Genomic DNA, 25,623 nt, shown 5'->3' with positions numbered 1-25,623 from the left:
TCTGGCATATACTTACCCCTCATTCATTATTATAAAAAGAATTAGATGGTCATTATCCCATTGATCTTTGTGGGGTTTACTGTGCACATATTGTCTGCCATGTTTCCGCCATTACTAGAGTGACTACACTTCAAAAATTACCTCATTGGCTATAAAGTGCTTCGAAACATGCTTTGAAAGGTGCTCTATAAATGCACATCATTTCTTTTAGGAAGGTTAAGATGTGACATGATTGCTGCTTTCAGAATCCTAAAATGACATGACAGTGTAAACTATGCTTGTTTACTTTACCTTGTCCAGAACAGTCGAACCAGATGACACAGTCTGGGCTTGAAAATGGGCAAATTCAGAATCAATCTGCAAAACAATGTGCTAAATTTTGCAGTGATAATGACAGTGAAACTGTCAGCGTTTGCTGTGGTTACTCCGCCCAAACTGGCAGCAACTTGGGGGGCGGGATTATCCGCCAGTGTGATTCTCAGTTTTGCCGGCGCCCGGGAGTTTCCCGATGGCGTGGGGCTGCCCCACTATGGGAAACTCCATTGACTGGCCGGCGTAACGGAGAATCCCGCCGGCGGGGCGGGGCAGAAATGTGGCGCGGCGGGGCGGAGAATCCAGCCCCAGACGTCTGCAGGTGCACAGAATAACATGGAAATCCAATATTTGCTGTCAATGATTCTACGCTGCTCCACTGGGGGCGCTACTGAGGTTCTCCCAGGGTATAATCCCTAAGCAATCAGTGAGTAGATAAAAATACTCACTTTTCTGCTGTTAATCTCATGGTTCTGTTATGGGCCAGGGTTTAGAGAACCCCAAAGTGTATCATGGAGTTCACCTGACCCACAACTTTTACTAGATTGTGGTATGGGGAGCACACGGCCCACTCTACAGGTGTGGTACAGCAGAAATGGAAAAGTATTTTGTAAAGCAAAACAATGTTTATTCTATGAACTCAAGTTAACCTTTTCAAAACACAGTGAACATCTTTGCAACCATTAATTCAAATACAACCCCCAAAGGCTACAACACTAAGTAATCCTTTAAGCTTTCCTTTCAACATCCATAAGACTTAAAAACAAAACCTTGTTGTTAAGAAGGCATACGGTGTGTTAGCTTTTATTGGTAGAGGGATTGAGTTTCGGAGCCATGAGGTCATGTTGCAGCTGTACAGAACTCTGGTGTGGCCGCATTTGGACTATTGCGTGCAATTCTGGTCGCCGCATTATAGGAAGGATGTGGAAGCATTGGAAAGGGTGCAGAGGAGATTTACCAGAATGTTGCCTGGTATGGAGGGAAGATCTTATGAGGAAAGGCTGAGGGACTTGAGACTGTTTTCATTAGAGAGAAGAAGGTTAAGAGGTGACTTAATTGTGGGCATACAAGTTGATCAGAGGATTGGATAGGGTGGACAGTGAGAGCCTGTTTCCTCGGATGGTGATGTCTAGCACGAGGGGACATAGCTTTAAATTGAGGGGAGATAGATATAAGACAGATGTCAGAGGTAGGTTCTTTACTCAGAGAGTAGTAAGGGCGTGGAATGCCCTGCCTGCAACAGTAGTGGACTCGCCAACACTAAGGGCATTCAAATGGTCATTGGATAGACATATGGATGATAAGGGAATAGTGTAGATGGGATTTAGAGTGGTTTCTCAGGTCGGCGCAACATCGAGGGCCGAAGGGCCTGTACTGCGCTGTAATGTTCTATGTTCTATGTTCTTAACAGAAGCACATCAGGTTAAAGTCATTACTGAGAGCAGTTATTAGTTTTAAATCACCAAACATAGAACATAGAACATTACAGCGCAGTACAGGCCCTTCGCCCCTTGATGTTGCGCAGACCTGTGAAACCACTCTGAAGCCCAGCTACACTATTCCCTTATCGTCCATATGTCTATCCAATGACCATCGAAGTCCCAGGTGCCAACCCATGCCGCAAGTTCACCCACCTTATTCCGGATGCTCCTGGCATTGAAGAAGACACACTTTAAACCACCTTCCTGCCTGCCGGTACACTCCTGCAACTTTGAAACCTTACTCATGACCTCACTACTCTCAACCTCCTGTATACTGGAGCTACAATTCAGGTTCCCAAGCCCCTGCTTAACTAGTTTAAACCCTCCCGAAGAGCATTAGCAAATTTCCCCCCCAGGATATTGGTACCCCTCTGGTCCAGATGTAGACCATCCCGTTTGTAGAGGTCCCACCGACCCCAGAATGAGCCCCAATTATCCAGAAATCTGAAACCCTCCCTCCTGCACCATCTCTGTAACCACATGTTCAACTCCTCTCTCTCCCTATTCCTCGTCTCGCTAGCACGTAGCACGGATAACAACCCAGAGATAATAACTCTGTTTGTCCTAGATCTAAGTTTCCACCCTAGCTCCCTGAATTCCTGCCTTACATCCCTATCCCTTTTCTTACCTATGTCGTTGGTACCTATGTGGACCACGACTTGGAGCTGCTCCCCCTCCCCCTTAAGGATCCCGAAAACACGATCTGAGACATCATGCACCCTGGCACCTGGGAGGCAACACACCAACCGCGAGTCTCTCTCGTTCCCACAGAATCTCCTATCTATCCCCCTTACTATGGAGTCTCTAATGACTAATGCTCTACCCCTCTCCCCCCTTCCCTTCTGAGCAACAGGGACAGACTCTGTGCCAGAGACCTGTACCCCATGGCTTACCCCTGGTAAGTCCCCCCCCCCCAACAGTATCCAAAGCGGTATACTTGTTACTAAGGGGAACAACCACAGGGGATCCCTGTACTGACTGCTTCCTCCCAGCCCCTCTCACCATCACCCATCTATCTTTATTCTTTGGAGTAACTACATCCCTGAAGCTTCTATCTATAACCACCTCTGCATCCCGAATGATCTGAAGTTAATCCAGCTCAAGCTCCAGTTCCCTAACGCGGTTTCTGAGGAGCTGGAGATGGGTGCACTTCCCACAGATGAAATCAGCAGGGACACTGACGGCATCCCTCACCTCAAACATTCTGCAGGAGGAACATTGCACTACCTTCCCTGCCATCCACTCTAGAAAAAAAAAGAAAAAGAAAGAAAGAGCTTACCTGTTAAGAGCCTACCTGTTATTCACTCTACCACTTAGGTTAGAGGAGGTGGAAGGGTGTGGGAACACTACAAGTGTAGTGTCTAGAGTTGAGAAACTGCCCAACTTAAATACAGGTAAAAATAAAACACTTAACCAGCAACCAATGCGCCCACACAAAAACAGCAATCAGCTGTTATTGGCCTGCGCAAACAATTTAAATCTTTATTACTTACCCAGCAGTCACTCTGTCCTCACTCCGACCGGATTCAGCTGGAAACTCCCGCCAGTAAGTTAAAAAAAAAAAGTACTACCCTTATCAGCAAGCACTTACTCAGCAACCTCTGAGCCCCGCACGATAACACCTGAGGGAAAATAAAGAAAAACTACTTACCAGTCACCAGCCAATCCCTTACCTGCAGGCTGTGACATCACGGTTCAACTTCTTTCTACTTCTACCTGCCCTCGAGCCTTCCTCTTGATCTTTACAGCGGTTGTTTTTAGCGGATGGGGTACTGCGGATCGATTTACAGTTTTTAGATTACAGAGAGAGAGACCTTCTGGCTGTGACTGCAGCTGTCTAGCTCTGAAAACAAAACTAAAACACATCCTGCAGAAAACAGCCTAAAACAAAAGTAAAAAGCTGACAGACAGCCCAGGTCCACCCACACTCTGACATCACTGATAAACACCCATTTCTTAAAGGTACATTTCTTAAACACCATTTCCTAAAGGTACTCACATGACAGTTCAACATTTCGGAAAAGCTGCATCTTGTTGAATGACGTGTAACTAACTTTGTAATTACTTTGGGATATCATACCAGCCAGAACTCTTTATGGGGTGTGATGTGTTGGGTACTCTGGATCTGTGGAGACTGTGTTTACCTTAGCAGTAACATAGACAGGCTACCAACACTTGTAATAGTACAACTCTATTTTATTTAACTAAGAGCTGTTAAACATACTTGCACTGTGGGTCGACACTATGTTAGATTGACTGAAGACCTATGCCTAACCTGACCAGCCTATTCTGCTAGCACATGGTGGATGTTTGTGCTACTGACTGCGGGCTCTGTCTGTCTCAGAGGCTGCATCCCGAATGAGCGGGAAAACTAGTGCCCTCTGTCTTTATAATGACCGTGCCCTAACTGGTAATTGGCTGCTGTGTTGTGTGTGTTGATTGGTCTTTCAGTGTGTCAGTCAGTATGTGGCTCTGCACCATCATATACTGATGTGTATATTATGACAGGGTGGGGGGCCGACACCCTTGCCTTTGCCTCCCTAATCGCTCGCCAAAGAATCTGCAATACTGGCAATCAGCAGCACCACCCAAAGCTGCAAACTGGCTGTCTGACCTATCGGAATTTCTCCAAATGGAGAAAATCAAATTCGCTATCCAGGGGTTGGAAGAGGGCTTCCACAAAACATGGAGACCATTCGCCAACTTGTTCCAAGACCTGTTTGTAGCCAACAGCCAATAGAGTGGGTGGGAGAGGGGACATGGATGTGCCACAGATAACAAAGGAAGGGGAAGGGGGGAAGGGGCAGTGGGGGAGTTAAAAACCCGCAAGAAGACCACGAAACACAAGGGCACAGCCGCAGGGGACAATCCAAGGGCAAAAGGAGGACCAGCGCAAGCTAGGGCCAACAACAGGCAGGGCTGCTGAGGCAGATCGGCCAAATGAGACCCACAGCCACCAAAGGAAAACAAAGCAGGCAAATGTAAATGTGTATAGCAAGCCTTGATCGTCTGTACTTTGTTGACTTTTTAATTTTCTCTCTTGTATAAACCAGAACCACACCTTGATTGCCTTTGTAAAATAGTACGAACAGGTATGACACCTGTAACTCAACATCAAACTAAAAATGTGTAATATAAAATATGAAAATCACTAAAAATATATATTTAAAAAACTTTCGAATTACACATTCAAGCAGCCTCACTGGCCCTGAAAGAATAATTTCAAATTTGCGGAATGTCAAATTTCTCCATTATGATAAAAGTTCAACATAATTTAAAAATAATATATTTTTAAAATGACACCAGAAAATGCGAGAAAAACGCAGCTGGTCTGGCAGTATCTATAGACAGAGAAACAGAGTTAACAGTTGGAAATTTAAGGGACCATTTGGAACAGGTTCGGATTGGTGGCTTAATATCAGAACAGAAGACAACAGATCCATTCAGGGCCAACAAGGTTTCTGGACACTATGGGGATCAATGGAAACGGGGTTAGGGTGGGAATGTGACATTGGTGTCGATGTGAAGAGTAGAAAAGGTTTGATGGGCTGTATGACCAACATCTGTCTCCCGTATTCTTGGCCTGAACTTTACACTCTCCCATCGGTAGGTTTGTAGATGGGGCAGGGGTGGTAAGTGTAAAATTCCTCAACGGGCTTCCTGCTGGGTTCCCATCTGCCCTGACCTCTTTTCAATTTTATGCTTTGGGTGAGGCTCTGCCTTTGCCGCAATTGAGGCCCTTAATTGACCAAGTATTGACCACTTAAGAGCTGTTAGCCACGAGCCTCAATTTTCAGGCTGGTGCGACGTTTATCATCATAGAATTTACAGTGCAGAAGGAGGCCATTCGGCCCATCGAGTCTGCACCGGCTCTTGGAAAGAGCACCCTACCCAAGGTAAACACCTCCACCCTAACCCCATAACCCAGTAACCATCCCAATACTAAGGGCAATTTTGGCCACTAAGGGCAATTTAGCATGGCCAATCCACCTAACCTGCACATCTTTGGACTGTGGGAGGAAACCGGAGCACCCGGAGGAAACCCACGCACACACGGGGAGGACGTGCAGACTCCGCACAGACAGTGACCCAAGCCGGAATCGAACCTGGGACCCTGGAGCTGTGAAGCAATTGTGCTAACCACTATGCTACCTGTGGTAGTATGTATTAGGGGTCATGTGGGACTGGAAGCCCTAATGTCATTGGCTGACAGATCCCGGGTCCTGGTTGGCCGTTGACCTCTAGCTCTGCCCTGAAGGCGGAGTATAAGAAGCCGGAGTCCTCCCCCGCAGGCCATTCTACTATCGAGCTGTGGGGGAACAGACACGCTTAATAAAGCCTCATCAACTTCACTCTTTTCGTCTCTAACGCGCCCCTAACCCCCCCCCCCCGCGCCCCACGTCTGACCCGCCGGCACTACCAACTTCAGTCCCGAACACCGCTGTCCCCGGAGATGAGGGAGCCCCGCGCGGTCCTAACGCTCCCCAACCCCCCCAGCGCCCCATATGCGACCCGCAGGTGCCGCCATTTTGGGTCCCGGCCACCACGAGGGGAGGAAGGGCGCCACCATCTTGGACCACCCCAGACCTGTACAACGCGTGGGGGTGGCCATTTTGTCCACCCCCGCCGCCATCTTGTGACCCCCCAGCCATGTGCGATGTATGGGGGCGGCCATTTTGTTCATCCCCGACGCCATCTTGGACGGCAACAATGGACCCCACTCCACTACTACAACCACGTCTCGCTTCAATTACGCTCGATCAAGCTCGGCCCCGGACACTCCAGACGACGACGACAACGGTGCTAATAAACGGCCACGAGACACCATGCCTAGTCGACTCCGGGAGCACGGAGAGCTTTATCCACTCCGACACGGTAAGACGCTGTTCCTTGACCACCTATCCCAGCGCACAAAAGATTTCCCTAGCTGCAGGATCCCACTCCGTACAGATCCAAGGTTTCTGCATAGTTACCCTAACGGTGCAGGGGAGGGAGTTCAAAAACTACAAACTACACGTCCTTCCCCAACTCTGCGCCCCCACTTTACTGGGATTAGATTTCCAGTGCAATCTACAGAGCCTTACGTTCAAAGATGAAGGCGGAGTATAAGAAGCCGGAGTCCTCCCCCGCAGGCCATTCTACTATCGAGCTGCGGGGGAACAGACACGCTTAATAAAGCCTCATCGACTTCACTCTTTTCGTCTCACGGAGTCTTTGTGCGCTACACTACCGTGCTGCCCGGACGTGTTCCGGGATATAGGGAAAGCCCAAAAATAATCTGTGGGATTCTCTGTCGGCGGGATCCTCCACTTCACCAGCAGCGTACCCATGTCCACGGGTTTTCCAAAGGCGTGGGGGTGGCCACAATGGAAAATCCCATTGGTCAGCTACAGGAACGGAGAATCCCATTGTCGGCAGGGGTGCACCGTGCTGGAACATGGGGCTGGCGGGACGGAGAATCCCACCCAATATTATTCAGGCCTTTGATGAGAAGGGACTGGTGGCGGAGGGGATCCTCCATCAGCCTTGGGTGCCACGTCCCCCTTAAGATTTGGTAACCACAGGACCTCCCTCCACCCTCCTCTCCCTGGCTTCTCATCCGACGCCCCATCCTCCACTGGCCACCTCATCAGGCCTACCTGCCATTCCACCCGGAGGTCACCAAAAACCACCACTTACTGGAATCCCAGCACTTAGGCTCTGGGGACTGCTTGTAGCCCTAGTCCTGTCCACTGTAGCTTCTTGTGCGGCTGGGACTCGAGAGCTACTTGCAAATCAGATGGGTAGCAGCTCTTGGTGGAATTCTCCGTTCCTGAGACTAATATCTGGCAGATGTGCCGCATTGTCTCTCTGCTCAGCCAGAGTCTTCGATGGCATGCCCGGTCCGGCAAATCCTCGAATGACAGGCGCTGCCGTACATGTGTGGCCTCATGCGGCACCTCCTTCACACCTCTTCCTAGGCCTGTTGTGTGGCCGGTTCTCCATCCTCAGCGGCTGCTTGCTGTTCCTCTGGGGCACGCTCTGCTTTCGCAGCTTCCTCCTCCTCAATCAGCTGCAGCTCGTACAGCCGCAGATCATCCCCTAGGGCTGTAGCAACTAGGAGGACGGACACCATTGCTGGTTGAATTCCAATATCCATTGCCTGCAGGCAGTGAAAGGCCGACATGTTAGCTTAGTGCGTACCCCTATGCCCAAACAGGTCCGCCGGGATACACAGCGGCCTGGTTGGCACTGCGGACTTTGCCCCCATATGTTCCCCCCTCCTCCATCCCTGCACCGCCTCTGGCCCTGGCACCGATCCCTGCTGCCAGTGGTACCGTCGGCTGGTGCTGCCCATGCCATGGTACACTCTGAAGCCCCATCCGGAACCCCATTGTAGGGGCTACTGTGGGGGCCACGTGATGCCCTGCTAGCGGGTGGTGGCTGTGGGAATGGTTGTAGGGTGGATGGTGGGGTACGGGGGTGGTGGGGTGGAGGCACCCATACGGCCAGCATCACTCTGCAGAGCCAAAGTCAAAGTGGGTGTCACCCGACCTCATAGCCTGTCTCCCTGCCCGTCTCAGGGCTGGCAGCCCATGATCGCACCTCTGCATGTCCTAATTCTCTCTCTCCCTCATCAGCCATGGCGCCTGTTTCCTGATTTTTAAAAGAAAAAGTGAACCTCGCCAGGAATTCTCCTCAGTGGAGGCGGAGAATCATAGAGGCCCCGGAGTATTCCGTGATATGCCAGCGGCGTATACTATAAGTGTGGAGTGGAACACATTGACTCCGCTGTCGAGGCTCCGGAAAATTGTGATTTGGCGTGAAACCTGCGCCTGCTGCGATTTTGACGTCAAAACTGATTCTCCGCCCAATCTCGTTTCCCGATTCCAGTGTCAGCCAACAGGGAATCCTGATTTTCTCCCAAGTGAGGGGCAGTAGTGATGTCTGCAGCCAATTATCGCTCATTGGAGCATGAAATCACTGTGGGGCAGAAGTGCTCCCCACCAACTCTTCAGATGGCGGGAAGGGAAACCCTGACACCCTAAAAATCCTGTTTTTAACAGCTGGTCCCATGATATTCAGTTTGCTGTTATGAGGGCTCAGGTAAAGGTGTTCCCATAGTTGCGACAGTGCATAGCATAGTTTACTCTTCATCAACTTGTATAGGACCGGATATTGGAGTGCTTGATGCTAACACTACATCCACATAAAGTAGAGGAATCTTCCATTTTGCTTTCGTGATATTTCTTCAATTTGGTGAGACCATTAAACAAAGAAACGCTGATGAAAGATCTATTCCAGAATCATTAACCCATGTCACTTTACAGATGTTAATAGACCTGCTATGTATTTCAAACATTTGCTCTTTGGCTGAATGACTTCTAATTGTTGAATTCTCAAATATGCTTTCATTTATTTTGGGAGTAGGTTAGAACTTTGTCGAATCTTGGAAAATGAAATGCTTTTTGAAACTCAAAATGAGGGTACCTACAAACAACATGCTGAGCTGAACTACAATGAGGTGAGGATTACCTGTGTTATGGGCGAGGCGTTTTCAGAACCCAAAATGTATAATGGAGTTCAAGCATTAATGTATTTGTTGCTTTTCTGAGCACACGGCTTTTTCCCTAGGTGTGGGATTACAATTATGGACACGTGGGTTTTTAAACACAAAACACTGTTTATTCCATGAACTCAACTTAACAACTTAAATAAACATTGGATCTCTTAACACCCCTTACTTAAAGATAACTCAGAAAATATTGCAACAGTAAATAACTCCTTAAAATGTTCCTTCAAACTTCCAAGAGACTTAACGCCTTTAAACAGTATCACATCAGGTTAAAGGATATATATATTTTCTGTAGAATGGCAGAGATATATTAGCTTGGGTGACTTCAGCCCCAGCACCTTGCTTTCTTCCTGCAAACTCTCTGGAAACACACAGACACACCCCAAGCTGCTTTCTCAAACCTGGCTTTCTCCCTTCAAGCACTCACAGCAAACCAGAACTTCCCAAGCTGCTGTCTCAAACTGGCTTTCTACTTTTAAACTGCGCACAGCAAAACAGCCAGGCACTTTTAAGCTGCTCTCTGCAAAACCAGCCAGGCACTTTCTAAATTGCAAAACCAAACTGCAAAATGGCTGAACTGAACGCAGCCCCACCCACTCTCTGACATCGCTGTTTTCTTAAAGGTACATTGCTTAAACATCCATGTCTTAAAGGTACCCTCACATGACACCTGGAATGATTAAAGAAAGTAATAACATTCTTCTTCTTCAGTGCCCATTTGCCTCATGAACTCAACTTCTAGGTTCCTTAACCTTTTCTCCTGGGCCTCATTTAGATCTCATCAGCCAACATCCCACTAGTTTCAGGCAGCAAGTGGCAGAATATCACGCAGCACAAATGATTGCATCCGGCCATCGTGCAGGGGTTTTCTTGGGGACTTAGGATATTGGGGGGAAGGGGATGGTGCATTGCACATATTGCTGTTGGAGAGACCTAAACTATAACACTTTCCAGTTTTGTAGATGTGATAGGTGGCATAACAATAATGGCATACTACAAAACCCTGGCAGCCCTTCCCTGTCATTGCCCTCTAACAAGCTAAGTACTTCTGGAGGACTGAAAATTGTCATGAGATTTCCAATGGAGAAACCCAACTTGCATCTGAATACAGCATACTTCTCATAAGAACCGTAGGAGGCATGAAGACTACAATTTGCCACACTAGTCCTTTAGTGGCTGCGTGGGTTTCCCCCGGGTGCTGCGGTTTCCTCCCACAAGTCCTGAAAGACGCGCTGTTAGGTCATTTGGACATTCTGAATTCTCCCTTCCGTGCACCTGAACAGGCGCTGAAATGTGGCGACAAGGAGCTTTCCACAGTAACAATATTGCAGTGTTAATGTAAGCCTACTTGTGACAATAATAAAGATCATTATATGATCATTAATGAGAACAAGAACCAACAAAGATAACAAGGTACAACATTATGCCTTAAGTGACACATAATGCCCTCAATGTGGAAACTAATGAAAAGTGATAATAACAGGGCATCCTGTATGAGCTGGCACTATTGCCAATCTGCTGGTGGCATGAAGGGGTCTGCTGATAGCAATTTCTAGGCTACTGCAATGAAGTGCTCTTCAAAATTAAGCATGTTTTCAATAACAGTTGAATTCAAATGCTGCAGGATAAATTATTGGGTCTGTAACCATAGCTATATTCTTAAATGACTTAACAGTTGCATTGAACTGTGACTTACATCACATACTTTTTATTACTCTGACCTAAATGGCTAGAAGGGTATGAACCAGAATGGTTATCATTAAATGCAGTGTGTAGACCAACACAAGAGAGTTATTTATTTAATCTGTACACATGAACTACAGGAAACCTGACAGCAGCCCTTGGACGTTAGACCCATTCCCTCACTAATATTACCTAATGGATACCTTATATATTCTGTATTTGAATGTGATTCTGATTTTTGTTTTAAATATCAATGCCCAGTGTTCAATCAGTGCATCTACAGATACTGGGCTGAAAACCTGCAATGTTGTTTCTGCTGCGATAATTCCCACAGGTCAGCACTTCTGCCCACTCATGAATTACACTTCTACTCTGTCAGAATTCCCAGGATCGGCTCATCTTTGTCGACCAAAAGTGTATCCCTTATAGAACATGAGAGTGAATTACTGTGAAGGGGGAGGGGAGCAAACTAGTTGCAGGATTTAAAAGCCTGTGAGAACCTACAGATCGCATGCAGCACATTTATATTTTACTTCAGAGGGCTCGGGGTTGCAAAAATGTCTGGAGCGATGTTTCAGCAAAGATAAAGATCTCAGAATTTACCTTACCCTGTTCTTGTTCCCAGTGAAGTGGATTCTGCCATTGTTATTAGCATAGAAGAGGCTGATGCAGGGGGACTGCTGGAGTGTATAATGGAAAGGATGACAGGCAAAATAGACAAGTCATTCTCCAGTGCTGGCTGCCCATTCAGAACAGGGCCAATATGTGTGCTTTTTCTCACTATTTCCACACATATATTCGATGATCTGAGGAAAGAATAGTTCACACGTATGTTCCTGTAGCCAGGCACCGATTTATTTTTAATTTTTAAGCTGTCTTGTAACAATTTCCTGTCTTACATATTTGGCTTTCTATGCCATTTAGAAGTTCAAACGTGCTGAATGTTTCCCAATACAGCACTAGCCCACAAGACGTTGGGCAAAATCTAACGGTCCCGCTCGAATTGGGACACAATGCGGCTGGTAAATCTCATGAGAGGCCTTTATGTCTCGCCATGTCCCTATCCGGCTCGATACACCTCGCGAGATTTATTTTAAAAACATGGCTACTGCAGTCAAACGCGCTCTAATCCTGGCTTTTAACCCTTAAATTGCCAAATGTTTATAATCCAATATATTAAAAATCTTGCATTCGTCACAGGGTGGGATGCATGTGTTTGTATTGTTGGCAAGGAGGGTATGAGGGACTTTGGGGTCTGGGAGTGAGGGATTGTGAGGGGTGAGGGCTAAAGTGCTTAACAATTTATTTTACTGAGGTGGGTCCAGTGAGTAGGGAAATTTACTAATTTGAGCTACCACCTGGTAGCCAAAGTCAGGCCCCTAGTGTCAGTTTCTGAACGTGCACTGACAACATCCACCTCTACCTCACCATCACCTGCAACGTCTCTAAATGATCAGACTGCTTAGTCGACATCCAATACGGGACCAGCAGAATATTCCTCCAACTAAATATTGGGAAGGACAAAACCATTTTCCCTGCCGCAAACTTTGTTGCCTAGCCACTGACTTCAATCCCTCTCCTCGGAAAATGTCTAAGACTGAACCAGACTGATGGCAACTTTGTTGTCATCCATGATCCTGGGATGAGCTTCAGAGCACATACCCATCCCATCACCCAATTCCACTTCCATAACGTCACCTGAGTCTGCCCCTGTCTCAGTGCAACTGCTGCTGAAACTCTCATTCATGCCTTTGTCACCTCTAGACTTAACTTTTCCAATGTATTCCTGGCTGACCTCCTGTCTTTCAACACCCTTAAACGTGAAGCTATCCAAAACTCTGCTGCCCTTGTCCTAACCATTATTATCACACATTCAACAATTACCTCTGTGTTTGCTGGCTTATATTGGCGTCCAGATAAGTAGCAGCACGGTTTCAAAATTCTGTTTTCAAATTCCTCAGTGAACTCACCCCATCCGATCTTTGTAACCTTCATCTGTACAACTCTCCGAAGTATCTGCACATCCAATTCCGACCTCTTGTGCATTGACCAACTGTGCCTTCATGGTGAAGGTCCTAAGTTCTGGAATTTCCTCCCCCATATCTTTTTGCCTCTTCATTTGCCTTTCTGGCTTGAAGTCACTTTTTAAAAACTGGCCTCTTTCGTCATGACCGAAACAATTTTTTTCTGGCTCAATGGCAAATTTTGTTTGATAACACTTATGTGAAGTGCCTTGAGATATTTTACTAAGTTAAAGGCTCTGTATAAATGCAAGCTGGTTTTTAGTATTCTAAGTCTTGTTCTTTGTAATCTATTCATAGATATCAGTCAAGTTCCTAAACTCAACTAAGATAAATCTTCTCCTGAATAAGTACAGAACTGACAACCAATATAAGGATTACTATGTGAATTTGGTAAGCAGTGAGCCAATTGTACAAAAATCTGCATTCATTGTGTTGACTCTATGACTGTTTATATAGCATTTTTCGATGAGCGATAGGATTTTACATAAACAGTAGTTGAATCACGTGTCTGTTTTTTGCAGTGGGTTCTGCTTGTCACTGATGGTCCCATGAAGTTTTAGGGTCTCCATTATTAGTTATTGTACTTCAAGCAGAAGAATACCTTGAATGCCAAACTCTAAACTTTTGGTTCATAAGTGTTGAAAATCTAATTGGTGTAGTTCTTGCAGGAACACTTAACTTGCTTATAGTAAATTCCTGCATGCTCCAGTATGATTGTGCATCACCTTTGTTTCAATCTATTATGGGATAGTTAAATCATTCTGATATTATTACCCCTCACGTTCTCTGAACTGTCTACAGTTTGCTCTCTCAATTTCCAATTTTGGCTCAGTTCAAGCATCAGATCAAGCCCAAGTGAAGTATAACGCCTTTTCTTGTCAGCTTGGATCTTGTATGTCTCACTTGTGGAGACCATGAATTGGCTTCAATTTGAATTTGAATTAGTCTTTGGAGCAAGCATTGAGCTGGATTAAGGGCTTGTCCTGTCCACTCTGCGCATTGACTTTGTAATATTAAGAACGGAATAAAAATTATAATGCACACTAAGCACTGTATGATTTGTCTTCTGATTTCTTAATTCTATTTATAAGCATTTCATATTGTTATAACCCATTGTACATTGTTACATTCTAAGGCTATGATAGAATCCTTTATTAATGCAACCACTCTCCCCCTCCCATGATTCTCTCTTTCCCTGAAAATGTTATAACCATGAATATTAAATACATAAGATGCATCTCCCACTGGGCATGTTGGTGATTTGGATGCAGTAAAATAATTTGGGTATTGAGATCCCATCACTAATCTTGCTGAACATCCCAGAATCCAATGGTCAACTTTGATTCGCAGGTCGGATCTAGACTGAAATAATTATACTCCACAAGACACAAATTGAATACAAGTTTGTTCTGAATGTTTCATTGGACTCCATTCCTTTATCTTCATTTGAGAGACTCTGGGGCGAAATTCTCCCGAAACGTCGCGATGTCCGCCGACTGGCGCCCAAAATGGTGCCAATCAGACGGGCATTGCGCCGCCCCAAAGGTGCGGAATGCTCCGCATCTTTGGGGACCGAGCCCCAACATTGAGGGGCTAGGCCGACGCCGGAGGAATTTCCGCCCCGCCAGCTGGCGGAAACGGCCTTTGTTGCCCCGCCAGCTGGCGCGGAAATGACATCCCCGGGCGGCGCATGCGCGGGAGGGTCAGTGGCCGCTGACAGTTTCCCACGCATGCGCAGTGGATGGAGTCTCTTCCGCCTCCGCCATGGTGGAGACCGTGGCGGAGGCGGAAGGGAAAGAGTGCCCCCACGGCACAGGCCCGCCTGCGGACCGGTGGGCCCCGATCGCAGGCCAGGCCACCGTGGGGGCACCCCCCCGGGGTCAGATCGCCCCGTGCCTCCCCCAGGACCCCGGAGCCCGCCCACGCCGCCTTGTCCCGCCGTTCAAAAGGTGGTTTAATCCACGCCGGCGGGACAGGCAATTTATCGGCGGGACTTCGGCCCATTTGGGCCGGAGAATCGAGCGGGGGGGCCTGCCAACCGGCGCGGCCCGATTCCCGCCCCCGCCGAATATCCGGTGCCGGAGACTTCGGCAACCGGCGGGGGCGGGATTCACGGCAGCCCCCGGCGATTCTCCAACCCGGCGGGGGGTCGGAGAATGACGCCCCCGGTTTCTATTTAAATGATACTCTGAATGTTGCGTGTTTCACAGGCCTCATTGCAACCTTTCTGATTCCTCTCATAAATCCAATTAAAGAGAATAAGTATAGTTTACCATTTGATATGGCAGTGGAATTTTACTACAGTTAATGACAGCAAACTGAACTAACCTGGGGCGAAATTCTCCTACCCGCCCCGCCACATTTCTGCCCCGACCGGCCGCGGGAGTCTCCGTAACACCGGCCGGTCAATGGGGTTTCCCATTGTGGGGCAGCCCAACGCCGTCGGGAAACCCCCGGGCGCCGGCAAAACGGAGACTCCCGCCGGCGGAGAATGACGCCCCTTGTGTTTAGCAGTAATTATGTCTGAATCTCAAACTTCCAGCAGTTGAGGAAAATAAGAAGTGTTCCGTTTTATGAGAACTCAAATATTTCCCTTTGGTCAGTTTTATTCCTGGGATATTCACTTTATTCCTCATGCCGATTATGAGGTGCATAACTAACTACCAGTTTTGGTTATAAACTTTTCATTGATAAGTGTTTTCTTTCCTGTTAGTTCTTCTGTCATGAGCAATCTCAGCCAAGATTTTACCTCACTAATGCACGATACTATCATAGCCTACAAGGCAAGTAGAGATAGGGAAGAGAGGGTGGCCAGGCAACAGCTAGTGGACTCCATTCTGGAAGTCGATAGAAAATACTCCGAGGCCCTGACCGTAGAGTTGCAGGTGGAGAGGGAAAAGCTGCAAATGGAATTTAACCTGCTATCCACAAGGAAAGCAGTGTACCAACTCCGCCAGACATGGGGGACCTTCTACGAACATGGAGACAAGGTTGGCCGCCTATTGGCTCTCCAGCTGAGAAAGCAGGCAGCCACGAGGGAAATAGCGCAGGTTAAGGAAAGCAAAGGCAGACTGATAACCGAGCCAAAGGAGATCAATCGGGCATTCGAGACCTTCTTCCGGGGACTGTACACCTCCGAGCCCCCCGACGGGGATGCAGGAATAAAACAGTTCCTAGACAGACTGGAACTGCCAGTGGTGGGGGCAGACGGGTGGGGGGAGCTGGAAGCACCAATAAACCTGGGAGAAATCATGGAGAGCATCAGCTCCATGCAGGCGGGAAGGCACCGGGACCCGATGGGTTCCCGGCGGATTTCTACGAAAAATTCACACCAGTCCTGGCCCCACAACTAAGGAACATGTTCGCGGACTCACTGGCAGGGGGCGCCCTGCCCCCCATGCTAGCGCAGGCCACAATCTCATAATACCCAAAAAAGATAAAGACCTGATGGAATGTGGATCATACAGACCCATTTCACTGCTGAACGTGGATGCGAAAATACTCGCAAAGGTCCTGGCCAAAAGGCTCGAGGGCTGCGTACCAGAGGTGGTCGCAGAGGACCAATTGGGCTTTGTCAAGGGTAGGCAGTTCACAGCGAACATCAGGCGGCTGCTGAACGTAATAATGACCCCCCGGGGAGAGAACACCAGAGGTGATCGTCTCCCTGGACGCGAAAAGGCCTTTGACAGAGTCGAATGGAGCTACCTCCTCGAGATACTGGAATGGTTTGGGCTAGGAGCGGGATTCATCGCCTGGGTGAGGCTCCTGTACAACGCTCCCAAAGGAAGTGTCCGAACTAACACCACCAGCTCTGAATACTTCCAGCTACAGAGAGAACAAGACAAGGCTGCCCCCAGTTCCCACTCTTGTTCACGCTAGCGATCGAACCCCTGGCGCTAGCCCTGTGGGATGCAAAAAGCTGGAAGGGAATCCGGAGAGGAGACAGAGAGCACAGAGTCTCACTCTATGCAGATGACCTGCTCCTCTATGTCCCGAAGCCACAGGAGGGACTGAAGGCAATGCTGTAAATACTGAAAGAGTTTGGAACCTTTTCGGGCTACAAACCTAACCTGGGCAAAAGCGAGACATTCCCAGTGAACCCAAACGGGGGAGGGACAGAGCTGAAGGGGCTCCCGTTCAAAACGGCCCAGAACAGATTCCGTTACCTGGGGATCCAAATAGCCAGAGACTGGACACAGATCCACAAGTGGAACCTGACCAGCCTGGTGGAGGAAGTAAGAAAAGACCTTCAACGGTGAAGCTCACTCCCACTCTCCCTGGTGGGGAGAGTGCAGACGATCAAGATGAAATACTGCCAAGGTTCCTCTTCCTGTTTAGATCCATCCCGATATTCATCCCCAAGGCCTTTTTCCAAAACATAGACAGGCTAATCATGGTGTTTGTGTGTGTGTGTGTGTGTGTGTGTGTGGGTGGGGGGGGGCGGGGGCAAGAACCCGAGAATTCCCAAACCGACACTACAAAGAGGGAAAGTCAGAGTGGGCCTGGCTCTACCGAACCTACAATACTACCACTGGGCAGCAACGGCAGAAAAAGTGAGGGGATGGGTACAAGAACCCGACATAGATTGGGTACAAATGGAGGAGGCATCCTGTAAAGGAACAACCCTCCGACCCCTGGCCACAGCAGCACTCCCATCCTCCTCAACAAGGTACACAACGAGCCCAGTGGTAGCGGCCATGCTGAGAACGTGGACCCAGTTGAGACAACACTTCGGGATAACCAAAATGTCCCTTATGGCCCCCATCTGCGGCAATCACAGATTCCCCCCAGCCATGCTAGATACCACCTTCAAAGGATGGAGGCGGGACGGGGGCACATTGACGGTCGGGGACTTCTACGTAGGGCACAGACTGGCGACACTGGACGAACTGACGAGGAAGTGGAAACTAGCAAGAGGGCAGGAATTGAGACACCTTCAAATAAAACACTTCCTCCGCAAAGAGACAGTAGGGTACCCGGGGCCCCAGAAAGCGCACTACTAGAGGACCTGATAGGAACAAGCAGCGAGAAGGGGGTGCTATGTGGGAAAATATACGGACAGCTACTGGACAGAGCCCAAACACCACTGGACGGGACCAGACAAAAATGGGAGGACAAACTGGGGACAGAGGTAGGAGGGGGACTCTGGAGCGAAGCACTGAGCGGGGTGAGCTCCAACTCCTCCTGCGCAAGGCTAAGCCTAATGCAGCTCACAATGGTGCACAGAGCGCACCGGACCAGAACCCGAATGAGCAGGTTCTTCTCGGAGGTGGAGGATAAATGTGAGCGGTGCCAGAGGGGCCCTGCCAACCACACCCACATGTTTTGGGCTTGCCCCAAACTTGCTGGGTTCTGGACAGCCTTCTCTGAGGCAATGTCCAAGGTTGTGGGGTGAGGGTGAAGCCATGCCCAATAGTGGCAATCTTCGGGGTATCAGAGCAGCCAGAGCTACACATGGGGAAGGGGACCAATGTCCTCGCTTTCGCTTCCCTAATCACCCACCGTAGAATCCTGTTCGGTTGGCGGTTCGGCAGCACGACCCAATGCTGCAGACTGGCTCGCTGACCTCTCGGAATTTCTCCACCTGGAGAAGATTAAGTACTCCATCCGAGGGTCAGAGCAAGGCTTCCTGGATACTTGGGGGCAGTTTGTCGGCCTGTTCCAAAGCCGGGGAAAAAAGTAGAAAAGATGAAGAACCAAAGGACTGTGCAACCCAGGGGGAGGGGAAGAAAAATGGGGAATCCACAAGAGAAGAGGAATGATGCTGAAACCAATGGGGGGGGGGGGGGGGGGGGGGAGAGAGAGAGAGAGTGGGGGGGGGGGGCGAGCAGGAGGAAGGGGGGATATCATAGACCGATCCAGAGGGCAGCAAAATGTACGTACAATTAGTCAAATGAAGGACAAAACAAGCCCCTCTGTAAAATAAACCAAATTAGCGCGGGCAAGGAAAATGTAATGTATATAAGCAACAACTGTTTATAAATATGAGAAAAGCCAATAGAAAGATTTCCAAAAAAAAACAATGCACTATACTATAAACCATAGAACCATACAAAAACCAATGCACTATACTATAAACCATAGAACCATACAAAACCCAATGCACTATACCATAAACCATAGAACCATACAAAACCCAATGCACTATACCATAAACCATAGAACCATACAAAACCCAATGCACTATACCATAAACCATAGAACCATACAAAACCCAATGCACTATACCATAAACCATAGAACCATACAAAACCCAATGCACTATACTATAAACCATAGAACCATATAAAACCCAATGCACTATACTATAAACCATAGAACCATACAAAACCTAATGCACTATATTATAAACCATAGAGCCATACAAAACCTAATGCACTATACTATAAACCATAGAACCATACAAAACCTAATGCACTATATTATAAACCATAGAACCATACAAAACCCAATGCACTATATTATAAACCATAGAACCATACAAAACCCAATGCACTATACTATAAACCATAGAACCATACAAAAGATACAGTGCAGGAAGAAGCCATTCAGCCCATTGTGTCTGTGCCAGCCAACAATGAGAACAAAAGAAACTAGTCGTTCAGCACCTGGTCTGTAGTCTTGCAAATGAATTGCAGATCCAGGTGAATTTCAGATGCCCACCACCCTCTGGGGAATAAGGGGCGCGATTCTCCGACCCCCCACTGGGTTGGAGAATCGCCAGGGGGTGGCGTGAATCCCGCCCCTGCTGGCCGCCGAATTCTCCGGCACCGAAAATTCGGCGGGGGCGGAAATCGCGCCGCGCCGGTCGGCGGGTCCCCCCCCTGCGATTCTCCGGCCTGCAATGGGCCAAAGCCCCGCTGCTGTCATGCCAGTCCCGCCGGCGTGAATCAAACCTTATCGGCGGAACTGGCGGAGCGGGCGGGCTCCGGGGTCCTGGGGGGGGGGGCGCGGGGCAATCTGGCCTCGGGGGGTGCCCCCATGGTGGCCTGGCCTGCGATCGTGGCCCACCGATCTGCGGGCGGGCCTGTGCCGAGGGGGCACTCTTTTCCTTCCGCCTCGGCCATAGCCTCCACGATGGCCAATGCGGAAGTGACACCTCCCCTGCGCATGCGCGGGGATGACGTCAGCAGACGCTGACCCTCACGCGCATTCGGGGACTTCCGGCGGCCGGCGCAGTCCCTTCGGCCCCGGCTGGCGTGGTGCGAAAGGCCTTTCCCGCCGGCCGGCAGCACGCCAACCAATCCGGCGTGGGCCTAGCTCCTCAAGGTGAGGGCTTGGCCCCTAAAGGTGCGGAGAAATCCGCACCTTTGGGGCGGCCCGACGCCAAAGTGGTTCCCGCCACTCCACCCTGCCGGGTACGGGAGAATCCCGGCCAAGATTTTCCTCATGTCCCCTCGAATCCCACTAATCCTTCTTATGTCTATAAAGTTACTATAATTCAACAGCAAAAAGAAAAAAAAATCTGAGTTATGTCTAATGCTCAGTTGGCAAATTATCTCCTTCTAAATGTACAGGACTTCAACAATTTGTTTCTCTCTTCTGTGTATGCTGATGTATAATTACTTCTTAACGTTTTGATTCTGAATCTTGGATCTTAATTAGCTGTAATAAGTATAATGTCAATTAGGTGGCAGTTTCCAGTCATATTTGATTGCTTTCCAGGAAGCTTGAGAAAATCTCTGTCATTTGATCCATCTTATAGGACCTTCCGCTGAACCTAGATAGCTTGATGTTAAGGTGGTGGAATTGGGCTATGTTGTGTCAGTATCTGGGTGCTATGAGGCTCCCCGAAGTGTGGGAAATGGTATCTTTGACACATGCGCACACTTCTGATGGGAAGTGCAGCAGATAACATCTTTGTAAAGGTGTTGCGCAAACACACACTGAGGGTGCGATTCAGTTGCCATGTTGCGGTTGAGCGATAGCCCGCCGAGGCCGGTAAATAGCGAGAGAGAATCCCACCGGGCGCCAAAGTGTTTGCAATGCAACAGGCCTGCTCCCGTCGGCGAAAATGGGATCCCGCCGTAGTGTGGGGAGAAACCAATAATCGCCAGTTAAGCCCTATTTCCATACAATTAACGGGAACCACACCATATCCAACGGCCCCCTGAAATACATCGGCCTTCCCAGCAAGTGGTCACGCTGGCGCCGATTAGTATCCTCTTGAAAAACATGAACCTGGCAGATGTGCTGCTGCGGGGACCAGAGGAGGAGAGTAGCATCTTTGCTCATAGGCAAAGCGCCCGGGGGCACTGGGCTTGCTACCCCTGCGCTTGGAGGGAGGTGGGCAACATGGGGTGGGAGGTCCAGCCTCAGATGGGGTGGGCTGCCATCAGAGGGTATTGGAGCTGCGGGGGGGGTCTCTGCTGGAGGGGCAATAATAATAATTATAATAATCGCTTATTGTCACAATCAGGCTTCAACGAAGTTACTGTGAAAAGCCCCTAGCCGCTACATTCCGGTGCCTTTTCGGGGAGGCCGGAACGGGAATTGAACCTGCGCTGCTGGCCTTGTTCTGCATTTTGTGTTTTGTTTAACTGTGCTGATTTTGGATAGCTTCAATCTGATGTCTGCACAAAAATTCAATTCTATTTTTAACCATCTTTTTAAGACAGCCACTAACTATAAAGAATGATTGTTTCCAATGTGATAACTTGTCCAGTTAATTGATGTTATCTGAAGATATCTGTCTTTTGTTGAGAATTGTCAATCATCAGTTTTCCTCAGCTCTTTTGTTTATTGCCTATAGAAACCATACATCAACCAATCAGCAATGACAGTCCATGCTCATTTCTCTCTCCAACGAACTTACATAATTTTTCGAACACTGGGACTTCGACACTTGACTGTTGTTGACTTGAGGAACCATGTCCTTGGAATAATTACACGGAAAGATCTGATGGCGTTCCGACTTGAAGAGAAACTGCTTCAATCTGAGAATTTGGAATCATACAATGATAGAAGATAAAAAAAAGCTTCCTGGTGGAAACTTTCACATCTTATCCTGCCTGTGTGGAACACAAACCTCATTAAAAGGGGAAAGTAACTCTAATTGTATGAATTGTTTATGATAAGTTTTCCATAGAACATCCTCACAGCTTTGAAGCTCTGCTTTTGAATTTTGCTTTGTAATCACCATTTTCAGGGTTCCTCCAAACAGCTCCAAACATCCATTTTAACCGGCTGTTTATTAGGGTGATGAGGGTTTATCAGGGAGATTATCTTCTTCAGAGGAGGAATGTCTCTTTACCAGCCTTGTAAAGAGGAATTGCAAAATGAATTTCCTGTGAGTTAATGTTTTTCACAATTGTTAGCTATATAATTTCAATTAATGCCCATCTTCCCACATATATTAACTCTCAATTATGTACCTCATCTCTTAATGGCAGTGGATTGCAATTTTTGTATGTGAATATATATAAAAATATACATAGAAAATAGAAGCAGGAGGAGGCCATTCGGTTCTTTGTGCCTGCTCTGCCATTCATTATAACCATGGCTAATCACCAAGTTCAATACCCTGATTCTCCCTTCCCCCCATATCCCTTGGTCGCTTTAGCCCCAAGAGCTATATCTAATTCCTTCTTGAAATTACACAACATTTTGGCCTCAACTACTTTCTGTGGTAGTTCCTCAGATTTACCACTCTCTGGGTGATGAAATTTCTTCTCACCTGAGTCCTAAACGGTTTACCCCCTATCCTCAAGCTGTGACCCCTAATTCTGGATTCTCCCACCATCGGGAACATTCTTTCTGAATCTACCCTGTCTAATCCTGTTGGAATTTTGTAAGTTTCTATGAGATCCCCTCTCACTCTTCTAAACTCTAATGAATATAATCCTAACCAATTTAGCCTCTCCTCAGATGACACTCCCGCCATTCCATCAGCCTGGGAAATCTTTGCGGTACTCCGTCCATAGCAAGAACTTTCTTCCTCAGATGAGGAGACTAAAACTGCACACAATAGTCCAGGTGTGGCCTCACCAATGCCCTATGTAATAGTGTGATTTGTCGTAGATTAGCAATGGGTTTAAAGTATTTTTAGGGAGAAAACAGTATGGCCAGTGTTCACATTCTTAGTCCTCAGTTTCTGTAATTGTTGTAAAATAATCTGGGATAAATGCTTAACCGAACTTTAGTACAAAAAGTGATTTTTCGTGGCATATTTTACCTTCAATATCAAAAAGATAAAATTCTAAAGCCAGCAACTTCCTTAATCGGTCACATTTTAGTGTGACCGTTCCTTTCTAATTTATGAAATGTACATGTTGCTGTGGTTTAAACAGACTTGTCCAACCTTTTCACTTGGGGGAGGGGGGCACATTTTGTTATCTTTCTCACTCAAGGGACTGATGAGCAAACAGATTTGACACAGCATTAAACATGAAATTCAAAATAAAGTTGCGGTATGAAGAAAATAAATAACTTTCTCAAAAATAAAGCAATGCCAAATCAATAAATTGATAATTTAAAGAGTAATTAATTTTTTTTAAAAAATCACCATTAGAGTGTGAGAGGGACAGTGTCTGTTTGGCTCGCTCCCGGCTTATTGACGCTCATTCATTCACCCTCACCAACTGTCTGAGTGGGTGTCATTGTGTGTTGGTGTATGGGGGCAAGTATGAGTGGTAATGTTGAGACTGTGAGTGAGCCAGGCATGCACATACATTCGCACACTCACTCTCTCTGTCTTTCCCACAGTTTCTCTGAGGCCAGGACACTCCGGGGCTCCAGCCTAGCACAAGCCACCCTGTCCCTTGCCTCCCATGAATGCACTCTGGTGGCAATTGTATAGAGGGTTCTCACCCCATTGCCACCCTTCGGACTGCAAAGTTAGCACTGCCATGGGGTGGGTTCTGAAGGGAATGGAATTGGGTGGGAGTGAGGTGGGGCTGAAGGAGGGTTTGTGGGGTCTGATGGGGGGGGGGGGGGGGGGTACTGGGAGGTGCTTAAGGGGGTAATGGGAGGCTGCGGGGTGCTGAAGGGGAGTAATGAGGGGGGCCCGTGCCAGCAGCATTCTGAGATTGGGACGCCCTTTAAAAGTGGCACTCAATGTCTAATGAGCGGACCTGTGGCGAGATTAGGTCCCACCCTTCTCAGGTCCAGCGAGAATCCTGGTGTGCAATTGAATGGTATGTTGGGGTGGTGCGGGAATCACTCTGGTTTTCCTGCTGGCTTAGTCTCCGATCAGGAGAATTGTGCCCTCTGTCTCTCCCACAGTCTCTCTCTCTCTCACACTCACTCACTGTCCCGCTCACACAGCCTTTCCTTTTTAGACAAAGTCTCTCTCCCTCCCACACACTCACTCACACATCCACTCACTCTCTCACACACACTCACTCTCTCACACACACACTCATTCTCTCACACACACACACACGCTCTCTCTCTCTCTCCCACACATTGGCCAAGATTTCCTGAGCCCATGAAGGTAGAACCCACTGCATGAGATTCGATGGCCCAGCCAAACGTCCATTGACATTCGGTGGACCGGATGATTCTAGTGGCAGGCAGGGCTGTAAAATCCCACCAATTCGCTCTCTCTTCCCCAAACAATCTCTCTCTCACATCCCTGGGCAGCGACTCTCTTCATCTTCACCCCGTCCCTTCAGCCGTCCGCACCATTGTCTCCAGCCTCTTCTAGCAGGGTGTTCAGTCTCCCCCTCCACCCAGCCTGGCCCAGCAGTCAGCCTCCACCCTGGTCTGGTCGACAATTAATCTTCTCCCCACTCGGCCTGGCCTGGCCTGGACTGGCAAGCAGCCCCTCCCTCGGCCTGGCCCGGCCCAGTATCAGCCTTGTCACTAGCTCAGCTTGGCCTGGCAAAGCGTGGCATAGCAGCCAGCCATCTCCCCAACCTGGCCTGTCATGGTAGCCAGCCGCTTCCTTGGTCCGGCAGCCTCTCTCTCCCTTACCCCCACCACTCCTCCAGATTGCTTCTCTCCCACATGTGAGCCTATCAGCAGCAAACGCAAGAGGAGAATGTCTTGTGATCGGAGAGGCAGTTTCTTTCAGTATCTTCCACGCCACTTAGCGCCATTTTTGAAAACTATCTCCGGGGCCACAATGGAGGGCTTTGGGAGCCACATCTAGCCCGTGGGCTGCGTGTTGGACAAGCCCGGTGTAAAAGATGCAACGCAAAGCCCATGCATGATGCTAATCAAGTTTTAAATATATACAGCTTATTTCAATCTATAACATCAATATTTTATAATCTGTTTTGTTATTTTACGTTGACTTGTATTAATTTTCTTCATTTTATTTAATATAATGTTTGTTAAATTGTGAAAATTGCAAGTATTAAGAAATTTTACTTTAATGTGAAAATATATTAAGAAATTATGCAAATATTTATTTTGCTACTTAGGAAAGGCAATTTGGATTAGCTCTTGGGGGATAAATAGCTTGTAGGAATTTGCGCAAAATCATTAAAATGATAACCTGTTTTGAATACTTTGTGGACAGTATTTTGCTGTATTAACTAGATCCCTGTAATCCTGGTCTTTGGGCAGGGTGAAAGGATGGATGATTGGACATTGCTGTTAACGTGTGTGGGAGGGGCATTCA

At 47.9% G+C, this 25,623-nt stretch overlaps 1 protein-coding gene across 1 annotated transcript in view; it reads left to right on the top strand.

The window, feature by feature from the left end:
- The window catches only part of LOC140385547 (chloride channel protein C-like), a 209,185-nt gene extending 185,267 nt beyond the window's left edge, over window positions 1-23,918 (top strand). Inside the window, exons 14-16 of the mRNA XM_072467798.1 lie at window positions 9,204-9,297; window positions 13,353-13,445; window positions 21,808-23,918. Of these exons, the coding sequence (XP_072323899.1) occupies window positions 9,204-9,297; window positions 13,353-13,445; window positions 21,808-22,026 (406 nt within the window). The 3' untranslated portion in view covers window positions 22,027-23,918. The remainder of the gene's footprint in view (window positions 1-9,203; window positions 9,298-13,352; window positions 13,446-21,807) is intronic.
- Window positions 23,919-25,623: the final 1,705 nt, after the last annotated feature.

Source organism: Scyliorhinus torazame, chromosome 11, assembly GCF_047496885.1.
Source record: "Scyliorhinus torazame isolate Kashiwa2021f chromosome 11, sScyTor2.1, whole genome shotgun sequence".
Lineage (NCBI taxonomy): Eukaryota > Metazoa > Chordata > Chondrichthyes > Carcharhiniformes > Scyliorhinidae > Scyliorhinus > Scyliorhinus torazame.
Note: the sequence above shows the minus strand (reverse complement) of the source record. Positions and strands in the feature narration are given on the sequence as shown.